A 20,294-nucleotide genomic window follows, 5' to 3' on the forward strand; every position below is an offset into this window, starting at 1 on the left:
GACATCAACAATGATCCACGACTCCCATTTGCAAACTGTATCAGACCTTTCTTACCAAGTATCTTCCCTGGTGAAGCATATTCCCTATTACAGTACAAAGTTGTGACTTATAAAAAAATCAGACAGTTCTTCACCATAAACTTTTCATAGTTTTCATAATTTTACTCTAATGTGTAATTAGTACAATAATTAAAATTAATCAGAGCAGTCTCAATATCAGAGCTATGTCACAATTAACTTTTGTCATGTTTTGTTTGGGCTAAACAGATCACAGAAGAACTGAGCTTTGTCCAGAAGTTGGATCTTGTGTCTCTTAACTACAAGCTTACGCATAACATAGAGGCACTGAAGACTTTGCAAATAAAAGACAGGATTGAGTTGCAGGTAAGTTATCAGACAATGGCAGGGGAGACATGAATCCAGCCTGGAATCACGCCATGACAGAAACGGTAACTGTAGAAGTCAAATGGCAAAGAACAGAGGGTGTGGATGTGATTTTGTGCATTTGCTATTAAGGTGAAATTTTTGTCTCTCTGTCAAGGAGGGTAGAATTTTACTGATTCAGTTGTTAATTTTATCATCTTTTCTATTCTGTTATGCCATCTTGTGTAAGATCATAACACAGATTTCAAAGTTGCTCCATAATACTTCAGTTAAAAGTCAAGATTTATACGGGAGAAAAATATTATTGCTACAGAATATAGCCCAGGTGGAGCAAGCCAGAACCATAAACAATCTACCTCATGTCACAGATCCAAGTGGGAAAGATTATTCTCAACATTTTAAAATACAATCTAACCTTTAGTAAAGTATCCTTCTGAATTAAGGTGTCTGTACTGTCACACCACCTTCGCTTTCATTCTCATTTATAATTACTTCTAGACCCAGTACTCTTCTTTACCTATACTCTACTGAAGTTAGGCCTTTCTTACCTTTAATTCAGTTGCCAGAGAAAGCAGCAGTCTTCTGTCCTTCATTATGTTATTTGAAGTATCGTGGTATTCCTCATGAAAGTGCATTGCAGGATGTGCAAAGTGTAATTTTTTTTGTGCAAAATGAATGGTCTAGGACATTGGATGTCTGTACCTGTGCGTACAAGGACTATCTTGGAAAGAGCTGGGATAAGATGAGGCAGAGAAGTGTGGTGGTGGTAAAATGAAATGTCACTTTGCAATGGACAGATAACAGATCACTCACTTTTTTGCTGTGCAGATTGTACTCCTGGGTTCTGTAACCCATCAGAAGTGAGAGGAAGTTGGGGAAGGTGCTGTCTGTCTAGGTGGAGCGTGGAGACAGGAAAGCACATTGCTGCTTATGCTCCTGATGGAATAAGATTTTTTCTGAATATGCATCTTGTCTCATTATACATGGGCTGTACTGACTGCTTCCGTTTTAAAGATGTTTATATTTTCTTTTTCTCCCTCTGCCCTCTCCTTCCTGCTCTCTTTCTCTCTGTCTTGTTTTTCCCTAAAGTTCAGGGTGGAGGGGAGTCCAGATGCTTACTTTATTCTTAAGGGGATCCAGAAGCTCAGTTTGTTCTTGAAGGGTTGGGAGGACAGCTTGCTGGACCAGAACTTTTCATAGGAATAAGAGGTTGGAGATTCGTTCCCAGTGTGCGAACAGCCCAAGCCACAGCTGAGCTTGCAGCGTGTGCTGCACAAGGAGGACAATGCATTTTAGCTCATATGCCTAGTCTGATAGATCTGCCGTGCACCTTGTATAGACTAGACAGAGTACTGATATTGGAATATTTTTAATCTGAGATACGCAAGCCTACAGAATAACACTCTTTATTAGTCATGTAACTGCTTGAATAGGGTTAGGGCATGGCCATACTGGAGAATACATGTTAAAATATTCAATTTAAAAGTAAAAGTGACCTCTGTAACTGTGTTGTGTTATGAAATTACATGAGATTTTTTTTTTTTGACACGTCTTTGACATGATACTGCCTGAACCAAAGAAAGAACCCTGACTAACAGGAGCTTTACCTTTTACAAAGCTGTCTTTTCACAGTTTGCCTTTGTTGCACACAGGCTATCTTAAACCTGAAAGTGATCAAGAGCTTTAGTATGAAAGCGCATTATGGTGCTCAGCTAACAGTTCTTGAAGGACAAATCCAGGAGTTTGAAACAAGTACCAACATAACTGGAAATTTCCATCATACTTGGCCATGGCTGCTACAAGCCAGAGTCCCATCATCTTTACAGGTAGTTTCTTTTGGTTTGTTTTGTTGATTTTTTTCCCCCCTTTTCATTAAAATTACTGTCCTTTCTTATAATGTAATAGCCCATGGCTTGAGTGAAAACTACTGTTTTGTAAGGTACAGGATGAAAGCTGAGATTTTCTGATATTTAAAAACTACGGATGGCTGAAACCTGTACTACTGAAAAAGAAAATTTCTTTTTGACTGCTTTCTGGACCAGGTTATTCCATTCTGATCAGTGTTAGTACACTGTATTGATGATATTGTAACTCTACAGGAGAATAGTTTCAGCATGTCACATCAGGAATTGGAATATTGCTTCTATGTTCTTTAACGGGAATTTTACACTTAAAGTATTTCTTTAAGTGCTATTTTCAGGAAAGTATTGGAGTACCTACTATCTCATAAATATTGGCAGTATGCATGGATCAAGGATCCTTTCTATAAAGGGAGTCATGTTTTTGTGGGATAAAAGAGAACCTAATGAGAATTTGACATAAATCAAAGAGGCTGGCATGGTTTGAAGTTCATTCAGTTGAATGGATTTCATACTGGAAAGTCGTAGGTGATTAATGAAAGGCTAGGATTTTTTTTGTTAATGGGTAGATTTCTGACATAAGTATAGACTAGAAAGAACTTTCACTCCCATTTGTCTTCTGTTTTAAAATGGAATAGTATTTAAATGTTTCAAGAACATATCTACATGTCTCTTTTTTTAGGTAGATGTGTTTTTTCAAGGGAGAGACAACACTACTCAAGAAAGATATATACACATTGCAGCTGGAGAAACATCAATCACATACATAATAAATTCCTATTATGCTGATCACCAAGTGGGTATCTTTTGCCAAAGTGTACATAGTAGCGAGGCACTACAGGTGTTTGGCTACCCTAAGGCAATCAACTTGATTCTCAGTTTACAGAAATCAGGTAGGTACCTGCCATTCCTTTCAGGTTTCTTGTTACATAATAGCTCTTTGAGAATGTTCTAACTATTCCTTCAACAGCTACAGACTGACCGAAATTTGCTGGTAGTACCTAAAAAGGGGGGTTTTCTTGTATTTAAGTAGAATTGTCATTCTTAAACTGCATTAGTTACACTAGTTACATTCTTAAACTGTTACATTACATCTGTTTTTTTAATTCCAGGAAAGATCTCATGTGGCACAACACCTGGTAAAACAGGTGGGCCCCAATATACTTCGCTGAATAAAATAAGATTCCTTGTTACAAAATAAAAACCTTGTTACAAAGTTAAAAAAAAAAAAAAAGTGAATTCTGGTGTAGCTTAAAGTGGTTGAAAATAATTCTAGATGGCTTTTGTTGTATGAACTGTGGAGAGGAGGCAGACCCATCCTGAACAAGCCAGCCTGTCCTCAAAACTTGCCCTGATGTAAATGCTATCTGCATATCCCTCAGCTGCTGAGGTGCACTGTGGTCAAGTACCTTCAGTGCCCACATGGGAGTATATTCGTGTTGAAGAAAACCCCAACAGCTGTGAGAGCACCAAAGAGTAGGAATTATTCAGGTTAGCAGGCACTGAATCAGTACTAATGTTAGTGGCAACATGTACTTTCACCCATTCTGAAAAAAAGCTACAGGACAACAGGTGACTTTCAGGACAGCTGCCAGAGTGGTCGCTGTATGATTCCATACATGCATTCTCTGTAAAGAGTTTTGGGGTTTCACATCTCTCATCTTTTTTTTATCTCTTAGCAATCTATATTTTCTTTTTCAAACACGAAAAGCTGGTAGGAAAGTGGGGGAAAGGTCTTGAAGTCATGTTGTTTGAGCAGTGTTGGTCTGCTGTAGCTGGAACTGAAGGAGTCATCAGAGGTTAAACAGCTCAGAGCTCTTCTCTAGAAGAAGTGGCCAAGTCTGCCAAGTGCTTCTGTTGGCTGTATAAGCTCGTCAGCTCTAGCTGCAAAAACATGTTACTGTTGGGAACTGACTTGTCACTTAACACTCGTATGTGGACGCACAAGCTCTGTTAGCTCAAGACTTCGTGTGTTCAAGGACATCCAAAACACTTTGCACTCCTCCAACCACAGGCCAAAGGCCTTGTCATCCTGAATGGATGACTGTCATAATTAATGTCTTAACCCAAAATTGGGCTGGATTGATTTTATGCAGAGTGAAATTCTTTGAAAATGAGGCCCTCAAAATGGCACTACTTTGTTCTTGCTATTTAGAAAACAAAGCCAAGTTTATCTGTGAAATCCAGTATGATGACAAAGATATAACTGTGGCTATGGATGTTGACACAGATTTTCAACTCTGTGGTATATTTGAATTCATGGCAGAGGTGAAGCATTCAATATCACTTCTCCATCATCTGGGACTTCCCTTCTTTCTTAAGGTAATAAACTATAGATCTTTTATTATGGTTTGATTAGAGTTGTCATCTGATTTACACTAGCATGTATCTAGAGCACTTCCAGTGGCCTCAGTGAAATTACTCCAGGTTTATACAAATGCAGATGAGAGGTGATTTAGCCCAGATTATCTGAATCCTTGTTTAATTGAAGTACACAGCTAATGCTCTAATGGTCTGCTTCCAAGGAAACTCAGCAGGTACTTGAAATCCCAGATTTCAGGATTAATCATTTCAGGAAGGCGCTCGTTTATTGTCACTTCCTAGCTGATCTGGTTTACTAAAGTAGAAAGGACTTTTGGTAGAAAACAGCTGTCTTTTGTTCTCAGAGAATTCCTTGGCTTGGTTAAAGCATTTGTAGCATTGATACCTAAAATGTTTCAGTGTTGAATAAACAGAAACAGATTTGTATTCCAAACTACTTGATAGGTTCAACAAAGGCTGCACCTGTTCATCCCTTGAGAGAAAGAAGTAGTAGCTGAAATGTCTCCTTCCTGTTTGGAGGGTAGAACAGCACATCCAAGTCATCCATGACCTCTTCAGATAAGAGGATATGTAGCTAGGATGCAAAATTAAAGGTAGACTTTACTGAAAATAAACATTTAATCAGTTTAAATCAGTATTAAACCTGCATATTAAGCATCAGTGTTTCAATAGACTATTTAATGCCAACATTTTATTAAAAGGTATTTTATATATATATATCTCCCCTGTTTCTTCCCTCCCTTATCTTTAGTGAAATGTCTTTTATCCTCTAAATGTTTGAGTGAAAAAAAGAAAAAAACAGATGGTAATTCTTTAGGTTCCTTATTCATGTATAAGGTTTGAGTATAATTATGGGACTTAAGAAATTACTGTGCCCACAGACTTTGGCAAACACAACATGTGTTGATATTTCAGCATGGAAAGTGATGCTCGTCTTCCCCAGAGGGATTCTTTAGCAGTTTCAGGATAAAGCTGTAGATGATCTAGCAGCTGTGGGAGGAAGAAAATACCCTGGAGTAAAAGATTTGTGGAGCTCCATCTGTTTCATCTAAAAGAAGAAGGAAAGACAGTTTCTTTACAGTATATGAAAAAAAAAGAGTGGAGGAGACATAAACAAGAACTAGTGGCTCTAGACTTAAACAGATAAGGGTACATTGAAAATAAGGCTAATATTTGTCAATAATGCATATGAGTAGCTATGGAAACATACAAAAAAAAAAAAAAAGGAAGACATCTCTTGATGCTTTTGGTTTAGGTCTAGAAAGAGTCTGTAAGGCCTGTCTAGAAGATAAACTTAAGTCAAGATGATAGTTTTAAGTCAGTCAAGAGATTGTGCTCAGTTTGGGTGAAATGCTGGGTAGAAGCTATGGGGTGTGATTTGTTTATTTTCCCCCCTGCACAGATGACAATTGAAGAAGTTCTGACGGAAAATGAAAGGGAAGGAGCTCTGAGGCTGACCTATGAACAAAACACAAACTTCTCCTTTACCGTCAGTAGGAAAAAAGACCAGCAAGGGTAAAAGGGTCATTCTGAGCACTGTAAAAATGTCATTAGGCCACTGTGATTCCATGGAAAATGTTACTGGTTTAGTCACCAAAGCACTGGTGAAATGGATAACAAATCTATGATGAATAGTCACACCAAACAGTCTGTACCTCAGGAAGTTTATGAAGGGCTGCAGAGAGATTCCCTTCCTCACAGCTTGGGATGTGCTTGTCTTTTTGCCTGCCTCCACAGCATCGAAGTAGCAAACAGTGAGATAATCCAGAAAACTCTAGGTCTGAGTCAGACAAGTACTTAAAAATATGCCTTAACTTGGCATAACTGTTTAAATGTTATTAAATAATTTTGGCACAGTGGAACCTTGTAAAATTATGGACACTCGCTCAGTTTTCTAAGTTGGTATCAGTATGGCTATACCTGCTGTGCTAATTTATGCCTTCTGTCTTCTAAAAATTTTCAAAGTTCTTTAAAGAAATGAAGAATGAATAGAATCATTCTTTAGGTCAAAAGTGCCTGATAATCAGCTTCTAAACAGAAATATTTGGTGTAGCATATAGACAAAACTGTAAGCTTTTGAGGGTGTTTAAGAGGTGTAGTATTTTCAGCCTTGAAGTATTTCAGGTATTTCTTAAGTTTCTAGCAAAGGACCTTTGCACTGCAAGGTCTTATAAGTTCTGTAAAACTCTAATAATTGTGAATTCTAAGTCTGAAAACCATGACAGTGCCTGCAAAGTCAGATTCAGAAATACCTCTCATTTTTAAAAAGCTGATGCATTTAATGTAGCTGGCAAATTACTAGCCAAAGTAATTTCTGATCCAGTGGGCCACATTCTGTCCCTGGGGTCCATGTGCAGATTTTTCACTGACGTCAGAAATGACAGTGCTCTTTGGTCTCCTTTACCTCTGTATGAATACATCAACAAATGTGGGCTGGATAAGCGTTCAGTGGAAGGTACTGCAATTTGTAACTCTAAAAGCTGTGACAGACTCGGAGATTACTCAGATGAAATTGTGCTGTCAGTGAGAGTGGACTTTCTGAAATACTGTTGAACAAAAGTACATTTCTTTCCTTTAGTGAAGAGTTGAATATAAAAGCACTCCAGACTCATCCCTTCTTTCTACAGTACTTCCCCAGTGCAGCAGAAGTGTCTTCTAAGGTAACTATCTGCAAGTTATCTGTCACATACATCACTACAAATTAGACTTGTCTAATATTTTAGGATTCAAGCTGCATTACTTGTCTAATATTTTAGGATTCAAGCTGCATTATTTCCAGTACTAGTACTCTGTATTCTGGTACTCTGACCTTTTTGTTGTTGCTGAGGATGTTCATTTTCAAAGATGCCAACAATCTCACCCTACTAGAAAGGATTTATTCCATTTGATTCTGCTTCTGTGCATTGACATTAATTATGACTTCTGGTAGACTCCTCTCCTCCTGGGAATGTCTTTAAGTATTCTGGCTACTAAGAAAAAAGAGACAGGACAGAAAGCAGTTGTGGATGTTGGCTGTTTGCAGTGCAGAAACACACAACAGCAAGGATAAGCAAGGAAGGTGAATGGGGTTATTTGTCAGTCAAATGCAGCACAGCTCCTCCTGCTCACATCAAAACTAATTTCTTACGCACATTGCTCAGTTTGTGCTGTTTTGTAGCTGTGCCTTCTGTAATATGAACATAAGGGAAAATCAGATCTCCCTTAGGTCCTGAGGACCATAATATAACGTACTGTGCAAAGAATGCAAACACAATATTTATGTCTATTTTCTCTTTCTCTCTCTTTTTTTTTTTTTTTGTTTAATTTAATGGGAACTTGAAAAGGTAAATTATGATATGAGTGAAGCAAAAGGCAAACTCTACCTCAGGATGGAAGAAAAGGATTTCAATGTTACAGCTAAGCTAACTTTCATTGGAACCAGCTACACTAATGTCATTGAAATAATACAGACAATGTCCCAGGTTGGTATCATCAACTCAGATGGCAAAAGGCAAACTGTGACTACCCTGTTTTTAGAGTATGACTAGAGTATGACTTTTGGGACAGCAAACCCAAAAGTTGAAGGTGTAATACAGCTCCAGCTGCTAGGAGGTGTTTTGCCCTTGATTTCTGCAGTGCCATGAGCAAACATTCAACTGTAGGTTGGGTGTCCAATGTAAAAACTGTTGTTTGGGTTTATATTTGTTTGCTCCTATAGATGAAGCACATATATAGGATATATAAGAAATAAGAAAAATAATATATTACAAACTGACCCATTGCCAATTTTCATTATGTGGGTACCACACATATTTCTTTTTCTAAATAAGGAAGAAGAGATGTCACAAATAGGTATTATTTGTGCTGTCTGCTGGATTTATTCTGTAATAGTGTGGCTCTCGATATTGTAAGAATTATTCAGTGAGATTAAAAAAAAGATAGAAATTCAAAATATGTAATAAGCGAAGACTGTTGTAAAGAGGATACTCAGCTGTTTATGTATGTTCCATTATGTGAGAAGATGACTTACTATGGAAATGAAGTCAAGTAGAAATTAATAGCTGATATACAAAAGCAGTGGGCTTTAGGACATCATTGTACTAGACCTTTTATAACGACATTTCTACAGCTAGATTTCACAGAACTTTACAGTATCAAAATTACACACAGCTTTTTAAATTTTTGGAGAATATAGGATTTAATATGTTTCCCATCTTTTACTTTTAGTTAATTCTTCCAAGGCAGCTTGTGTTTATGACGGTTTACCAAAAAGGCAACAGGACACGTATGCTGAGGCACACTGCTCTGTGGGATGGCAAAGAGGTAAAGGTAACGGGCACTTACACTGGACCCTTCCCAAAGTTGCCTGGAGGTCATGATCTTCAGGGTAGGTTTCTCAAGTCTTTTCCTGGTGTTGATAGTAGAGTATAAAATAAACTAAACCACATAAATCTGATTTCAAAATGCATATTCAAATGGTTTCAATCCAGGCCTTCTAAGATCTTACTCACTTTAAATTCATTGTAAGTCTGGCTGTTACAAATGTCCATTCGGAACACTATTTCTACTTTGTGGATTTGGAATGTAAAGCTTAAATCAACTTTAGTAGTGCCAGGGAAAATTTGGCCAGAGTGAGAAGTCATCAGCAAATTAAAATGTCCATTTCTAATTTACAACACATTTCAGAAATGTCCTGGATTAAATGAAACATTTGGCTTTATTTTTATATTTGCTTTTGAATATTCTAAATATTTAATGAAAGGCACAAGAAACCTAGGAACTAGTTTTAGAGTAGACACCATTTGTAAACAGAGAAGAGAGCTAAAGTATTGCAGCTATTTTCATTCTAGCCAAGGTGCTAGGATACTTAGCTGGGAGGTGGCTGACTGGGGTTGACATATGCACTTGGTTTTATTTGGGGTGGTGATTTGAATGAGAAATCTCAATGTCTGGGGTTTTGCTTCTCTTCTTCCTGATAGTTCCATTCTGAATAAAACAGTTCCATAGTTCTGTGCCAGTGAATGGTTCATTTTTTTCACAAACACAAACAACTTTGATGGGAGAGAGGGGAGAGTGTGTTATGAACAGCAGCACACTCTGCAGTGCAGAACAGGGCCTTGGTTCTGTGATTTTATGATTTAAGGATCCAGTTGGAAAGTACTGGAAAAGAAACGTATATATTTCCTTCCAGAAGGAGTCAAGGTGCTGAGGAGGAGCTTTACAGGATCTGTAGTCTTACTATGCTGTGAGGTTGCCACATGTGTGAGGTGTACACCAGGACTTGCTAGCCAGAAATGCTCCCAGCTCCACGAGTGCACGTGTACCTTGAGGAAGATTCAGCCTTGAATAGCCACTAATCCAGTGGTCAGGGTCGTTCACTGTGAAGTGGGGACCTAAATGCAAATCTCTCTCAGTTGAGAGAAGGAAAGGGTTACGAGCCGACCCACATCTTGGATTTGTTGTTCACTCACTGCACTAGACGTACAGAGACACATCCCACAGATTTTTTCCGAATGTTGCCCAGGTATCCCTTTGAATTTGGAGAGTAAAAATATTTCCTTTGAAGTTCATTTTTGTTTATTTTTCTGTTTTCTTCTTCCTTTTTATGTTTTTATCCCTCCTGGATATAATTTTATTTTTTATTTTATTGTCACCATTTCTGAGGCGTTTTTCAGAAACTGTAGTGAATTCTGTTGCTCTGCTGCGCTGGATACTGGAGGGGGCGTTGGTCATGCAGGCCACTACCCTGAGTGGTAAAGGTTAAGCCCTTATGTTGAGGCTTTGTTGTCTGAAAACGGAGAAAATAACTGCACTTCCTTGTTTGAGCGTTGTAAGCTGTTCCTCTCCCAGTGGAAGGTGATCTCAGCTTCTTGAAGATTACTTTCCTGGCTGTTCTTGCTAGAAGCTGCCTTGGGTATAGGTATCAATCCTTCGATTACTGCAGGTAATTACTGTTGTGCTGGTAAATAGAGGACTCCTGTTTTCCCTACATTTGTTCATATTCAGCAGAAATCAGCAGACTAAAGTCCTTGTGGCTGTTGGGTAGGTGCACGTGTGTGTGTGAGCAAAGACAGTGTTTTCTCTGGGAACCAACTGTTGCCCTGCTACCTGTGGGACAATATGTCCTATCCCTTTCTCTTTATCAAAAAGTGAACAGTCATGATTCGCAGTGGGGGAAACTTACTTACTTTTTTTTCTTGTAGTGGAACTTTTCCATCCTCTCTCCATCCCTTTCCCATGGCACGCCAGAGTCAACTTATATGTGAAACATTCAGCACGCAATCACCGGGATGATCTTACTGTCATTTGGAATGAGAAGGACCAGGTACAGCATCCCAGAGCAAATCAATGTCAGGAGAATTAGAAGAATATCAAGTGGTTCTTTTTTTTTTTTTTTTTTAAAATAAGACATTAAGCAAGCCAGAGAATTCAAGTAGAAGACAAACTATCCTCCTTCTTGGATGTATAAAAGGCTATTCTTGTTGAAAGCATTTTCAAGCTGTACTTTTTTTTTTTTTTTGTAATCCCACAGCTTTCTGCATAACCAAAGGCAATGAAATGCTGTTGTGGTTTAACCCCAGTCAGTAACTAAGCACCACACTGCTGCTCACTCACTCCTCCCTGCTCTCAGTGGGATGGGGAGGAAAATAAAAAAAAATTAAAAATCCTGGGTTGATATAAGAACAGTTTATTAACTAAGATAAAGGAAAATATAATAATAACAATAATAATAATAAAATATAACAATAATAGGAATTAAAAGGAATATAACATAAGGAGAGTGAAATAAACCCCAAGGAAGACAAGTGATGCACGATGCAGTTGCTCACCACCCGCTGACCGATGCCCCAGCAGCGATCCGCCCCCCAGCCAACTCCCCCAGTTTCTGCACTGAGCACGACGCCCTGTGGTATGGAATAGCCCTTTGGCTAGTTCGGGTCAGCTCTCCTGGCCGTGCTCCCTCCCAGCTTCTTGTGCCCCTGCCTGCTGGCAGAGCATGGGAACTGAAAAATCCCTAATTAAGGATTTTTCCAGCATTACTGATTCAGCTGAAGCTCTTCTGTATTTCATTCTTTCATTCTACTCTTTATTAGTGAGAACTTTGGCACAGTTTAAACCAGTTTTTATTTTCTTAAAGTAAGTCAGCATTATTTCTAAAAAATATAAATAGTAAAAAAGACAGAACTAGGACAACTTTGGTTAAGTTGATTTCCAAATGTGGTTAAGTGGGGAAGCTTACTGACTTGCAACTAACGATGCTATCTTTATATTTGCATCTGAAGTGCAGCACCTTGGCTGAATATTACATTATTTTCTGAATAAAGGAAAGATGAATGGCAATGTTACCATACAGAAACAAATGTGCCTACAGAAAGAATTAGAATTCCTTAATTCCTTTAAAAAGTGCTAAAAATGAAATATTTACTTTAGAAGTTGTATAGAATGTATTTTTGAACTACTACTTAAATTGCCACTACTATTTAAATACCACCACTACTTAAATTGCCAGAAAAATATTTTGTTCCCAGCAGCTTACAGAATTTAATTCCTGATTCTGCAAATGTTTTTTCTCATGCTTCAACTTTACAAGCTGTGTCTAAGCACTCTGCAGCAGTGGAGCCTACAGTACCTAAACATGAGACCAAACTTAAGCTTCATCCAACTTAAGCACGGTTCATGATTTTACTAAAAAACACAGAGAATAGTTTTGCATTCAGCTGTGCCATGTAGGAAATTCAAGTGGCAAGAATGTCGTTATTTGAACTTTAATTTACCTCACTACTTCAAAAAAGACTTTATTACGCACAGGATTCATCTGAGGAAAAGGTGTAGGGAAATCTTACTGGGTGTATGTTTGAGGTCAGTGTGTGAGAGGTGTTTTATTTCACAAGTTCCTTTTCTATCTGTTGCTACGGATCAGATATCAGTGTCATCTTCTCTGAAGTTTGGAAGAGACCATACAAACTACAGAGCCAGTGTTGCCCACCCATTTAATTACACTCTGAAGCAACTGGAGATCCACTGCCTGTCAGAAAGGAGAGGCAGAAAGTACAACCAGCAGGTGAGATCATGAGAAAGAGCTGCAAAATACAGATCTGTAATACTGCATTTACTGTTAGTGTACCTTTCATCTCAGAGCTGCAGAACCAAATATCATTCTGCAAACTGTAAGTAGCACCAAGTGCTGTTATCTCCTTGTATCCAAGCCACCAGCCCTTACTCCTTTTCCAAGCATAACTGTTGCTTGCAGACGGTATCTGTCTTGCAATTCTAGCATAGACCCGGGTTGGGTGGTAAGAAGCCAGAAGTGCACAGAAGCCAGCCTGGCAATGAAAATGAGGCAAATTTTGTCCACAAAGTGATGAACAAACTCCTATTCCACAAAACGAAAGTCAGAAACCCTTTGATACCCATTTAGAGCAAACCCACGTTTTTGCACTGTATAGGAAATTGCAACACAAGTGTGAAAATGTGTGAGACTAGAAAAGCTTTAAAATACAATTGTGAGGTTCACTTGCAAATCATATATGGGGAAGAAGAAACTCCACAAATCATCCTTCAAGATCAAAGACTAAATATTTTCTGCCTGAAAATGCACTGCGTGGGCCAGGGAGTCCAGTTGCTGAGGCTGAAGGCTTTCTGCTCAGTAATGAGCTGCGCAAACTGTGCGGTGTTCTGTGTGGTCACCTGGAGCCTTTCTGGTACTCGTAGTGGTGCCACACAGTGCTCTCGGGTTGTTTTCACAAAGTAGTCAATATGTCTCAAACATATTCAGAGGAATAAATTCTCTTATAGTGTCATTATTCCATTGGTGTCATTAATTGCCATGCATGATAGACCCACTGCAGCTTCCAGAGAAGGTAACAGAAAGACTGCTGTGACCTCAGCTGTAAAAGTGCAGTTTCCCTGTGGGTTTGTCTAAGGCCCTGAGCTTCCAAGCCTTGTGGAGCTTCAACGTTGTTCTGTCACAGTTTTAATTGTGTTTCTTTTTTTCTCCACTGGGTGGAGATCGTTCTGCTAGATCCCCCTGCAGGGCCTTCTGCTAGTTCTAGTTTTTCTTCACTGAGCAAATCCTTCTCTTCTGGTTTCAGCTGCAGCTCACAGGGAATGGTGGGCAGCCTGCTGACATCCGCCTGACCCTGGAGGATAAATCAAAGATGAACATCACTGCCTGGAATGGCTGTATGACACTCTCCTCAGGTCAGGTATGAGTCTTTGAGTCTAAGAAGGGATGAGTGTAGCTAGATTTCTGGTTTTGTTTCTCACAGATTGAATTTTTTCTGCACTTGTTACCATATGTTACCTTTTACTTGAAGTCACCCTTTCCATATCTCAGAGGAAGAAAAATAAAACTTCTGAAGAATTCTGTTCGATGTTTGTATTTGGGATGCAGCTTTCCCTCAGGACAGAATCATCAACCCCTTAGGCTTCTTGGTAGAGATTGAAGCAGTCTGTTATGGATATAGACCATTCAGGGGTTCTCACAGGGGTGGTTTTTTGCCCAGAAAGTATACTCCTCTAGTAATTACTAATATGTATAATTTTTTTCCTCTTCCAGCTTCAGAGAGTGTTAAGTATGGAACACCTGCAGGCATGTGGGTCTCTAGAGCAAAGATCAGCTTTGTTTAATGAATATCTAGATCTGAACTGGGATGACAAAAAAATCAAACACAATTTAACGTATGAGGTAAGAGAAGGCAGTTGTATCTGTTAACTCAAGGCAGTTGTATCTGTTAACTCACCATTTTTATGGAAGCTGTTCTTAATAGATGGGAATTTATTTAGTTTTTATATGTAATTTTGAGTGGATTTTAGGTAAGCTTCTGTAGAGTACCACTTTCTATGAAAGACCATTATTTCATTTTACCTTTATGTATTTGTCTGCCTAGGAAGAAAGCTACATGTGGCATAATTAATAAAAAATGAGTTCTTACAAACTAGAGGCCTCACTTGTGCCCTAAATTTGCAAAACTGTTGAGCTAATTCTGTAGGATGGGGATCAGTAACTCTGCTGATAAGCCAAAACATTGTCAGGTGGAAATGTTATGTTAAAACCCTGAAGCTACTAGAATTAAAAAAAAAAGCCAGTACAGGGACAGGACGAAGTTGAGAGCTGGGATGAGTGAGAAGTGTCTAAGATTCTGCTATCATGTTTTAACTTTGTTTTCTTGCTGCATTGCAGAAAAATCAGTTCTTGTATGCTGATAAATTTCAGTTAGAAGCTGTTCTGGAAAATATTTTCCTGACTTCATGCACCAAACAGAAGATTCTGGGTAAAATAGAAACAAACTACTCCTCTTGCCTGGACTATTATATGAGCTTTGAGTCCTGTGACCTTCCAAATGTAAGTCTCACATAAATGTATTGAACCTACTTCACTTCAAATGTAATTACTGGTTTGGAAACTCAGTTTTCCTCAGCAGCAACTTTTCACAAGAACTGCCATACCTCTGTAACTTGACAAACGATAAAGTGTCTATTGATGGGTTGAGGCAGAAAGGTTGTGTTTGCCACTGTAGCATATTCTGTAGGTGCAGTATGGTTGTAAATATTCCCACTTTGTCCATGTTCTTTCTTCCCTACCCCTCTCTCAAAGGTCTTTTCATTTCATGTTTCTGGAAAATATCAAAACAGGCCCATGAGTGATCAAAAAGGAAACTAGAGAGGAATAAAATTGCTTTCCTTCCACTGTAGATAAACGTTTACTGGTTTTTATGGCTGCTCTTGTCATGTCCCATTCAAACGAGGGAGATGAGTGACAGATTTGTAAATTCCCAACTGAGTGGACAATGGTGACACAAGCCTCAAAGTCCAGACATTTATTATTTTCCCACAATGTACCAATTGGACACACAATAATTGACTAAATATATAACAAATTATGGCAAGCGATATAGTATGCCTTGCATTACCTAAGAAAAAAAAAAAGAGAGCACAAGAGAGGTAGGAATAGAGATCACTGGCCTGGGTTCCTGTGTCAGTCCCAACAGTGAGGGTTCAAGGATGCATCCATCTTCTTCTCTTCACTTCTTCTCCTTCACTCCTTGCCTCCCCTCAATTTATACACACTTTCCTTGGGTCCCTCCTCTAGGTTGACCCACCTATCTACGTATCCCATGGATGGGGAGGGGTAAGGTTCTTCATGGAATGATGTAATGAGCAAGATCTTGTTAAACTTCATTAGCATATGCAGGGATGTTAACTATAATACGCATTTCGTGGATAATGAAGCAGAGGTCATTCACTGGACAGATGGTCCTTCGAACCTTACAAGATGCACCAGAGTAGAACTGTCCTACCTCCACAGCGCTCCCTCCTCCAGCTGCACCCTGTGCTACCCAGGCAGCCTTTTCAGCTCTAAACTCCACACTACCCACCCCAGGACTGTAGTTTTGTTACTTTTGAGTGTTTGGGACATTCCTCAGCTCAGAGGGCCTCTGCTGCCCCCCATCCCTTATAGCTCTCTCAGGCCCCTTTTCTGGGAGTTATGTCATCTCTCACAGCCCTGCTGGGAGTGATGGATTTTTGAACCTTAGTGTAACCTTATAGTTGTCATTTATTTTTATACTACACGCATAGACCGAAGACCCATCCATGCTCTTCCTTAGGTGCACATTGGACCCCAGAGTTGCCTGTAGGTATTCACAACAAACACAAAACTTCAAACTCATAATAAATGTGGTCTGTTTCCAGTGGCTAAAATGCATCTCAGTTACTTCAGAGCAGGTCACACCCTGTTAGCACTGGGAAATAGTAGGAAAATTTTGATGCCAGTGAAAACTTTTTCCAAGACCAAAGTGTGGTAGAGCCTGTTTATAATGCAAAAAATGCATATGTGTGTCACTTTGTAATCAGGTGCCTCTGTATTCTTTTGGATCCTTTTCTTCAAAGGCACGCATCAAAATGCCTAGCTAGAGTAGTTGAGAAGCATAAAGAAACCAAAAAAAGAAATGGACTTGTTTTAATACAATGCAGTTATTCCAGCTGTTCATCTTGTCTTAGGCTGTAATCACTGAACATGGTTTGTTATACCACAGAAACTGAAGATGTAATGAAGTAAAACAGTGCTGTGAGACGGAGGATGTGCTGGTTTCTGACACCCTTGTGTAATTTCATGAGAATGCTAACATTGTACAACCTCTTACCACTCTATGCAGAGCCCATTTCTTTGGAAGAATTAAGCTTTAACACCTTTTTTGTTCATACTTAGGTAATTGTTTTCTCTGGAAACCACCAGCTCAACAAAGGCGACATCATTTTGCACTCAGAGGGCAGATTCCAGCTTGCTGATGGGAGAGATGAGGGATTGGTTGGAGTATCCTTAAAAAATAGGAGTACAGCTGATGTGAAGAACTATTCTTTGGAAATTGAAGTGAGTTTTTGTTCTGTTTCAGTGGCACTGGGGTTTGGTGTTTGGTTTTTAAAGGCCTACTGCCATCTATCTTCCAAACTGATCAGGTGCAGCCAGTGACTAAAACAGCAGGTAAGTACGGGCAACATAAAATACTCCTGATTTCCTTAGTTCTGTTTTCAAAGGAGCAGTTATGCCATGTATATACAGTATGATCAAGAGAGAAAGGAAAGCACCAAGAACAGTTATTTGCAGAGGTCAGTGACGCATATCATAAGTGTATATCAACTGGAGTATATAAAAGTTTTAAGAGGCTGTGTGTTATTGTAGCTCACCTTCTTCAGCACGACTGGTCTGTTTGGTGAGGCATGGGTTTTTGCACCACTAAAAAAAAAAAAAAAAAAAAAGAAGGGAAACAAAATGTGAGACTCAACTCATCAGTTGCCAGAAGAAAGAACTGGCCTTAAGAAAGGCACAGAATAGCTAATATGATGCTCGTTCTGAGGCAAATCTCTTCTTTTCTCTCCCCCTCTATTTTGCATTTGCTCTTGATTTTCTGTGAAATGAATAAGGTGGAGAAAGCTGATGGTGGCAACAGTGAGGCAGAACAGTAACATGGGCAGCACCATCCAACTCTTCATTAGAAGGAATGTGAGTGGTCAGTCATAATTAACTGAGACTATAGGCAACTCCTTAACAAAATGATGATGATTTAAGCAGTAACAGGCTAAGACAAATACTAAATTATTTTTCCTTCTCTTTGGAAAGAAGTATCAGCTGCTCTACTTGGACTTTCTCTATTCTTTGTTTTGAAATAAATGGCACAAATTAGCAGCCTCACAGGGAACTGACTGTTAGAGAATGTTTCTTTCATTGCTATCATTAAAATTTTGTCCACAAGCCTTGTGCTATCCAGTCATTCAGCTCTCGAACTACTCATCCTAATGCTTGTGCCTCTCTTAAGAGTGTAACTCCTGTGTGGTGCACAAGCATTGGAAAACATTTCCCTCACCACTTACCCTTCTGTGGGAAGCACTGATATACGAGCATCGTCTCTGAATGTTCATTTGTGGTGATTTTGAATAAATGTTTTTCTTTTATGGCTGCAGTTAAGAGCCTTTGAAGATATCTGGCTAGGCCTGACAGGAACGGCTACTTCCTCATCTGTTCAGAGCCAAATCCTGATGGAGGGGATTATTGATCAGAAAGAAAAAGTAAAAGTAGCTGCTTCTAAAGGAAAGGAGTGTTTTCAGTACTACATGGGGTATTTGAAAGGTACGTACCTTAATGGATTACACTCTTAATCATATGGTTTAGTTTTAGGTAGTCCTGCAAGGAGCAGGGAGTTGGACTTTTGCTTTCTCAGGCTGTTTTTCTTAGTTTCTCGCAGCCCTGGTTTCGGGTTTCTCGTCTCTCACATAATGCCTGTCAGTGGTGTTCCTGTAAATGAAGCTCTCTCTTTTCATTATTTAAGGGGCGGTGGAAGAAGGAATGGAAGTCAGTGCTTGTACTGATGGGCGGCAGATGGCTACCCTTAATACCTACCTCAACATTAATGGTGAAAGGCAGGAAACCGTGGCACAAGTGACTCTAGCAGCTCTTAATGGAAGCTTGAGCTTTCTGGCTCATGGATGCAGGGATCCAGTTTTTAAGGCTGAGGTGAGATCCTTTGGTGGCAGTTAATTGCAGAATATTGTTTAACCTTGTCAGTGTGATGGAATGTCTTCCAGTAGGCTTCAGGTGTGAGTTTTGGTGAGTAACGAGGCAAAAGAAAAGGGAAGTATACAATTTTTAAACTCATAATGACATTATTTTTAATTTTGGTGTGAAAAGATACTACAGTAAGAATTAAAAAGTTCAGTCGTACTTAGAAAGCACAGAACATATGGGACCCTCTCCTAAAGGATATATCCCCTGAAGATGATAAGTAACTGAAGCAAGAGCAGCGGTAATGTGCCAGAGCTGCTCGGCATGTTTGTTACAAAACCAATATTAGAATTCCTGAATGTGCTTTTACTTCTAACAGGGTTTCACATACTCTGTTTGGAGGAGGCTCTTTGGGTTTTCATCCTTAGACTCTTCTGTTCCCATTTCTGACCACTGAGTAACACAGAAGTCATTTCCCCTGAGAAATGGGATGCCACTGTGGATCTTTGCTGGCATTTAAACTAGTACAAACTATGAGTCATTTGGACCCAGCACAAGCAATCCTAAATCATAAATTCAAGGGTTCTATTCATCTTTTCACAGTACAAACTTAATGAAATTGGGAGCATTTTGAAAACCAAACTGCTGGAGAAGATAAAGAAGTTTGACGAATATATGTGGAGATTCAGGAGATCAGTAAGTATCTGTACATCATCTGTGAAAGCACCATGAAATATTCATTCAGTGTTAATTAAAAATAATTATATTAAATGCAGTTGGTTTGTTTTGCTCAAACATTCAAATGGTTAATCCTGTGCTAAGCTGCAGTTCATACATAGGCAAAAAGCATGTTTCATGGTGAAGATCTATATCTCTGCACCAACACTGAGGAGTTCACAATTGCTTTGGGAGTCAAAGCTTTGCTTGTCATCACTGTGTATTTTGATATTTTTTCTCTTTTGGGAACCCCTGTAGGTGCAGCAAATTGATTTTCTGTCGGAAGCAGCTGGCTGGCCTTCGATAGCCTTGCAAAAAGTATCAGGATTCCTCCACAGTGTGGGTAGAGCTGTTGCCCGGGTGTGGAAGCAAAGTGGAATCAGGCAGATCCTGAGAAGCAAGCTCCCACTTTACCTGAATAAAATTCAAGACATTGTCCAGCAAATGCAGAATGAATTGAAAAGTAAGAAAAACCATGCAAAGCAAGGAGAATAAGGACAGTGTCAGTGCAGCGCAAACCAAACAAGTATAAAAGTACTGAACAGCACAAATGGTTCTGTTTGATCTAGCAAAAAGTGCTGACCTTGGCTGTTAATTTACAGAGTGGGAGCCTTGATGCAGTAAGCTGTAAGCAGCCTCAGTGTCACCACCTTTCTGATGAAATCATTGAAGGGGCATTGTCAGGGACACAGGAGCCTGGGTTGCATTGGATAAGAAGGGCCTTAATTCCTAAACTGAAGCATTTCTGCTTACAGTCCCCTGGCAAGCGTTTCCTCCCGGAGGGCTCTTCGTATCCATCCTTGAGTTCTGAATGCTTGTACTGATGGGATTTTGCTTGATCGGTTTTTTCCAAGTCTGTTCAGTAGTGCTAACGCACTGTTCAGCAGGACTGTGGCCCATACTAAACCATTGAGAAGTGTGATCAGCTGTAATTAACTGAGGGAACCTTCAGTTCTCACAAGACCTCACTTTGAGCCACTTACCTCTAGGCTCTTCCCACTCAAAAGCGGGATTTATTGATATACCCTGTTTGA

The 20,294-nt window shown here is 39.3% G+C and overlaps 1 protein-coding gene across 1 annotated transcript in view; it reads left to right on the plus strand.

The window, feature by feature from the left end:
- The window catches only part of LOC141966704 (uncharacterized), a 105,734-nt gene that overhangs the window by 71,288 nt on the left and 14,152 nt on the right, over positions 1 to 20,294 (plus strand). The window contains exons 47-62 of the mRNA XM_074919709.1: positions 268 to 384; positions 2,037 to 2,210; positions 2,926 to 3,136; positions 4,399 to 4,565; positions 5,968 to 6,054; positions 7,889 to 8,026; positions 8,772 to 8,931; positions 10,748 to 10,905; positions 13,637 to 13,750; positions 14,104 to 14,232; positions 14,728 to 14,889; positions 16,756 to 16,917; positions 18,006 to 18,171; positions 18,371 to 18,555; positions 19,147 to 19,239; positions 19,519 to 19,723. Coding sequence (XP_074775810.1) covers positions 268 to 384; positions 2,037 to 2,210; positions 2,926 to 3,136; positions 4,399 to 4,565; positions 5,968 to 6,054; positions 7,889 to 8,026; positions 8,772 to 8,931; positions 10,748 to 10,905; positions 13,637 to 13,750; positions 14,104 to 14,232; positions 14,728 to 14,889; positions 16,756 to 16,917; positions 18,006 to 18,171; positions 18,371 to 18,555; positions 19,147 to 19,239; positions 19,519 to 19,723 — 2,428 coding nt within the window. The remainder of the gene's footprint in view (positions 1 to 267; positions 385 to 2,036; positions 2,211 to 2,925; positions 3,137 to 4,398; positions 4,566 to 5,967; positions 6,055 to 7,888; positions 8,027 to 8,771; positions 8,932 to 10,747; positions 10,906 to 13,636; positions 13,751 to 14,103; positions 14,233 to 14,727; positions 14,890 to 16,755; positions 16,918 to 18,005; positions 18,172 to 18,370; positions 18,556 to 19,146; positions 19,240 to 19,518; positions 19,724 to 20,294) is intronic.

The sequence above is a fragment of the Athene noctua genome, chromosome 15, assembly GCF_965140245.1.
Source record: "Athene noctua chromosome 15, bAthNoc1.hap1.1, whole genome shotgun sequence".
In the NCBI taxonomy this organism is placed as follows: Eukaryota; Metazoa; Chordata; class Aves; order Strigiformes; family Strigidae; genus Athene; species Athene noctua.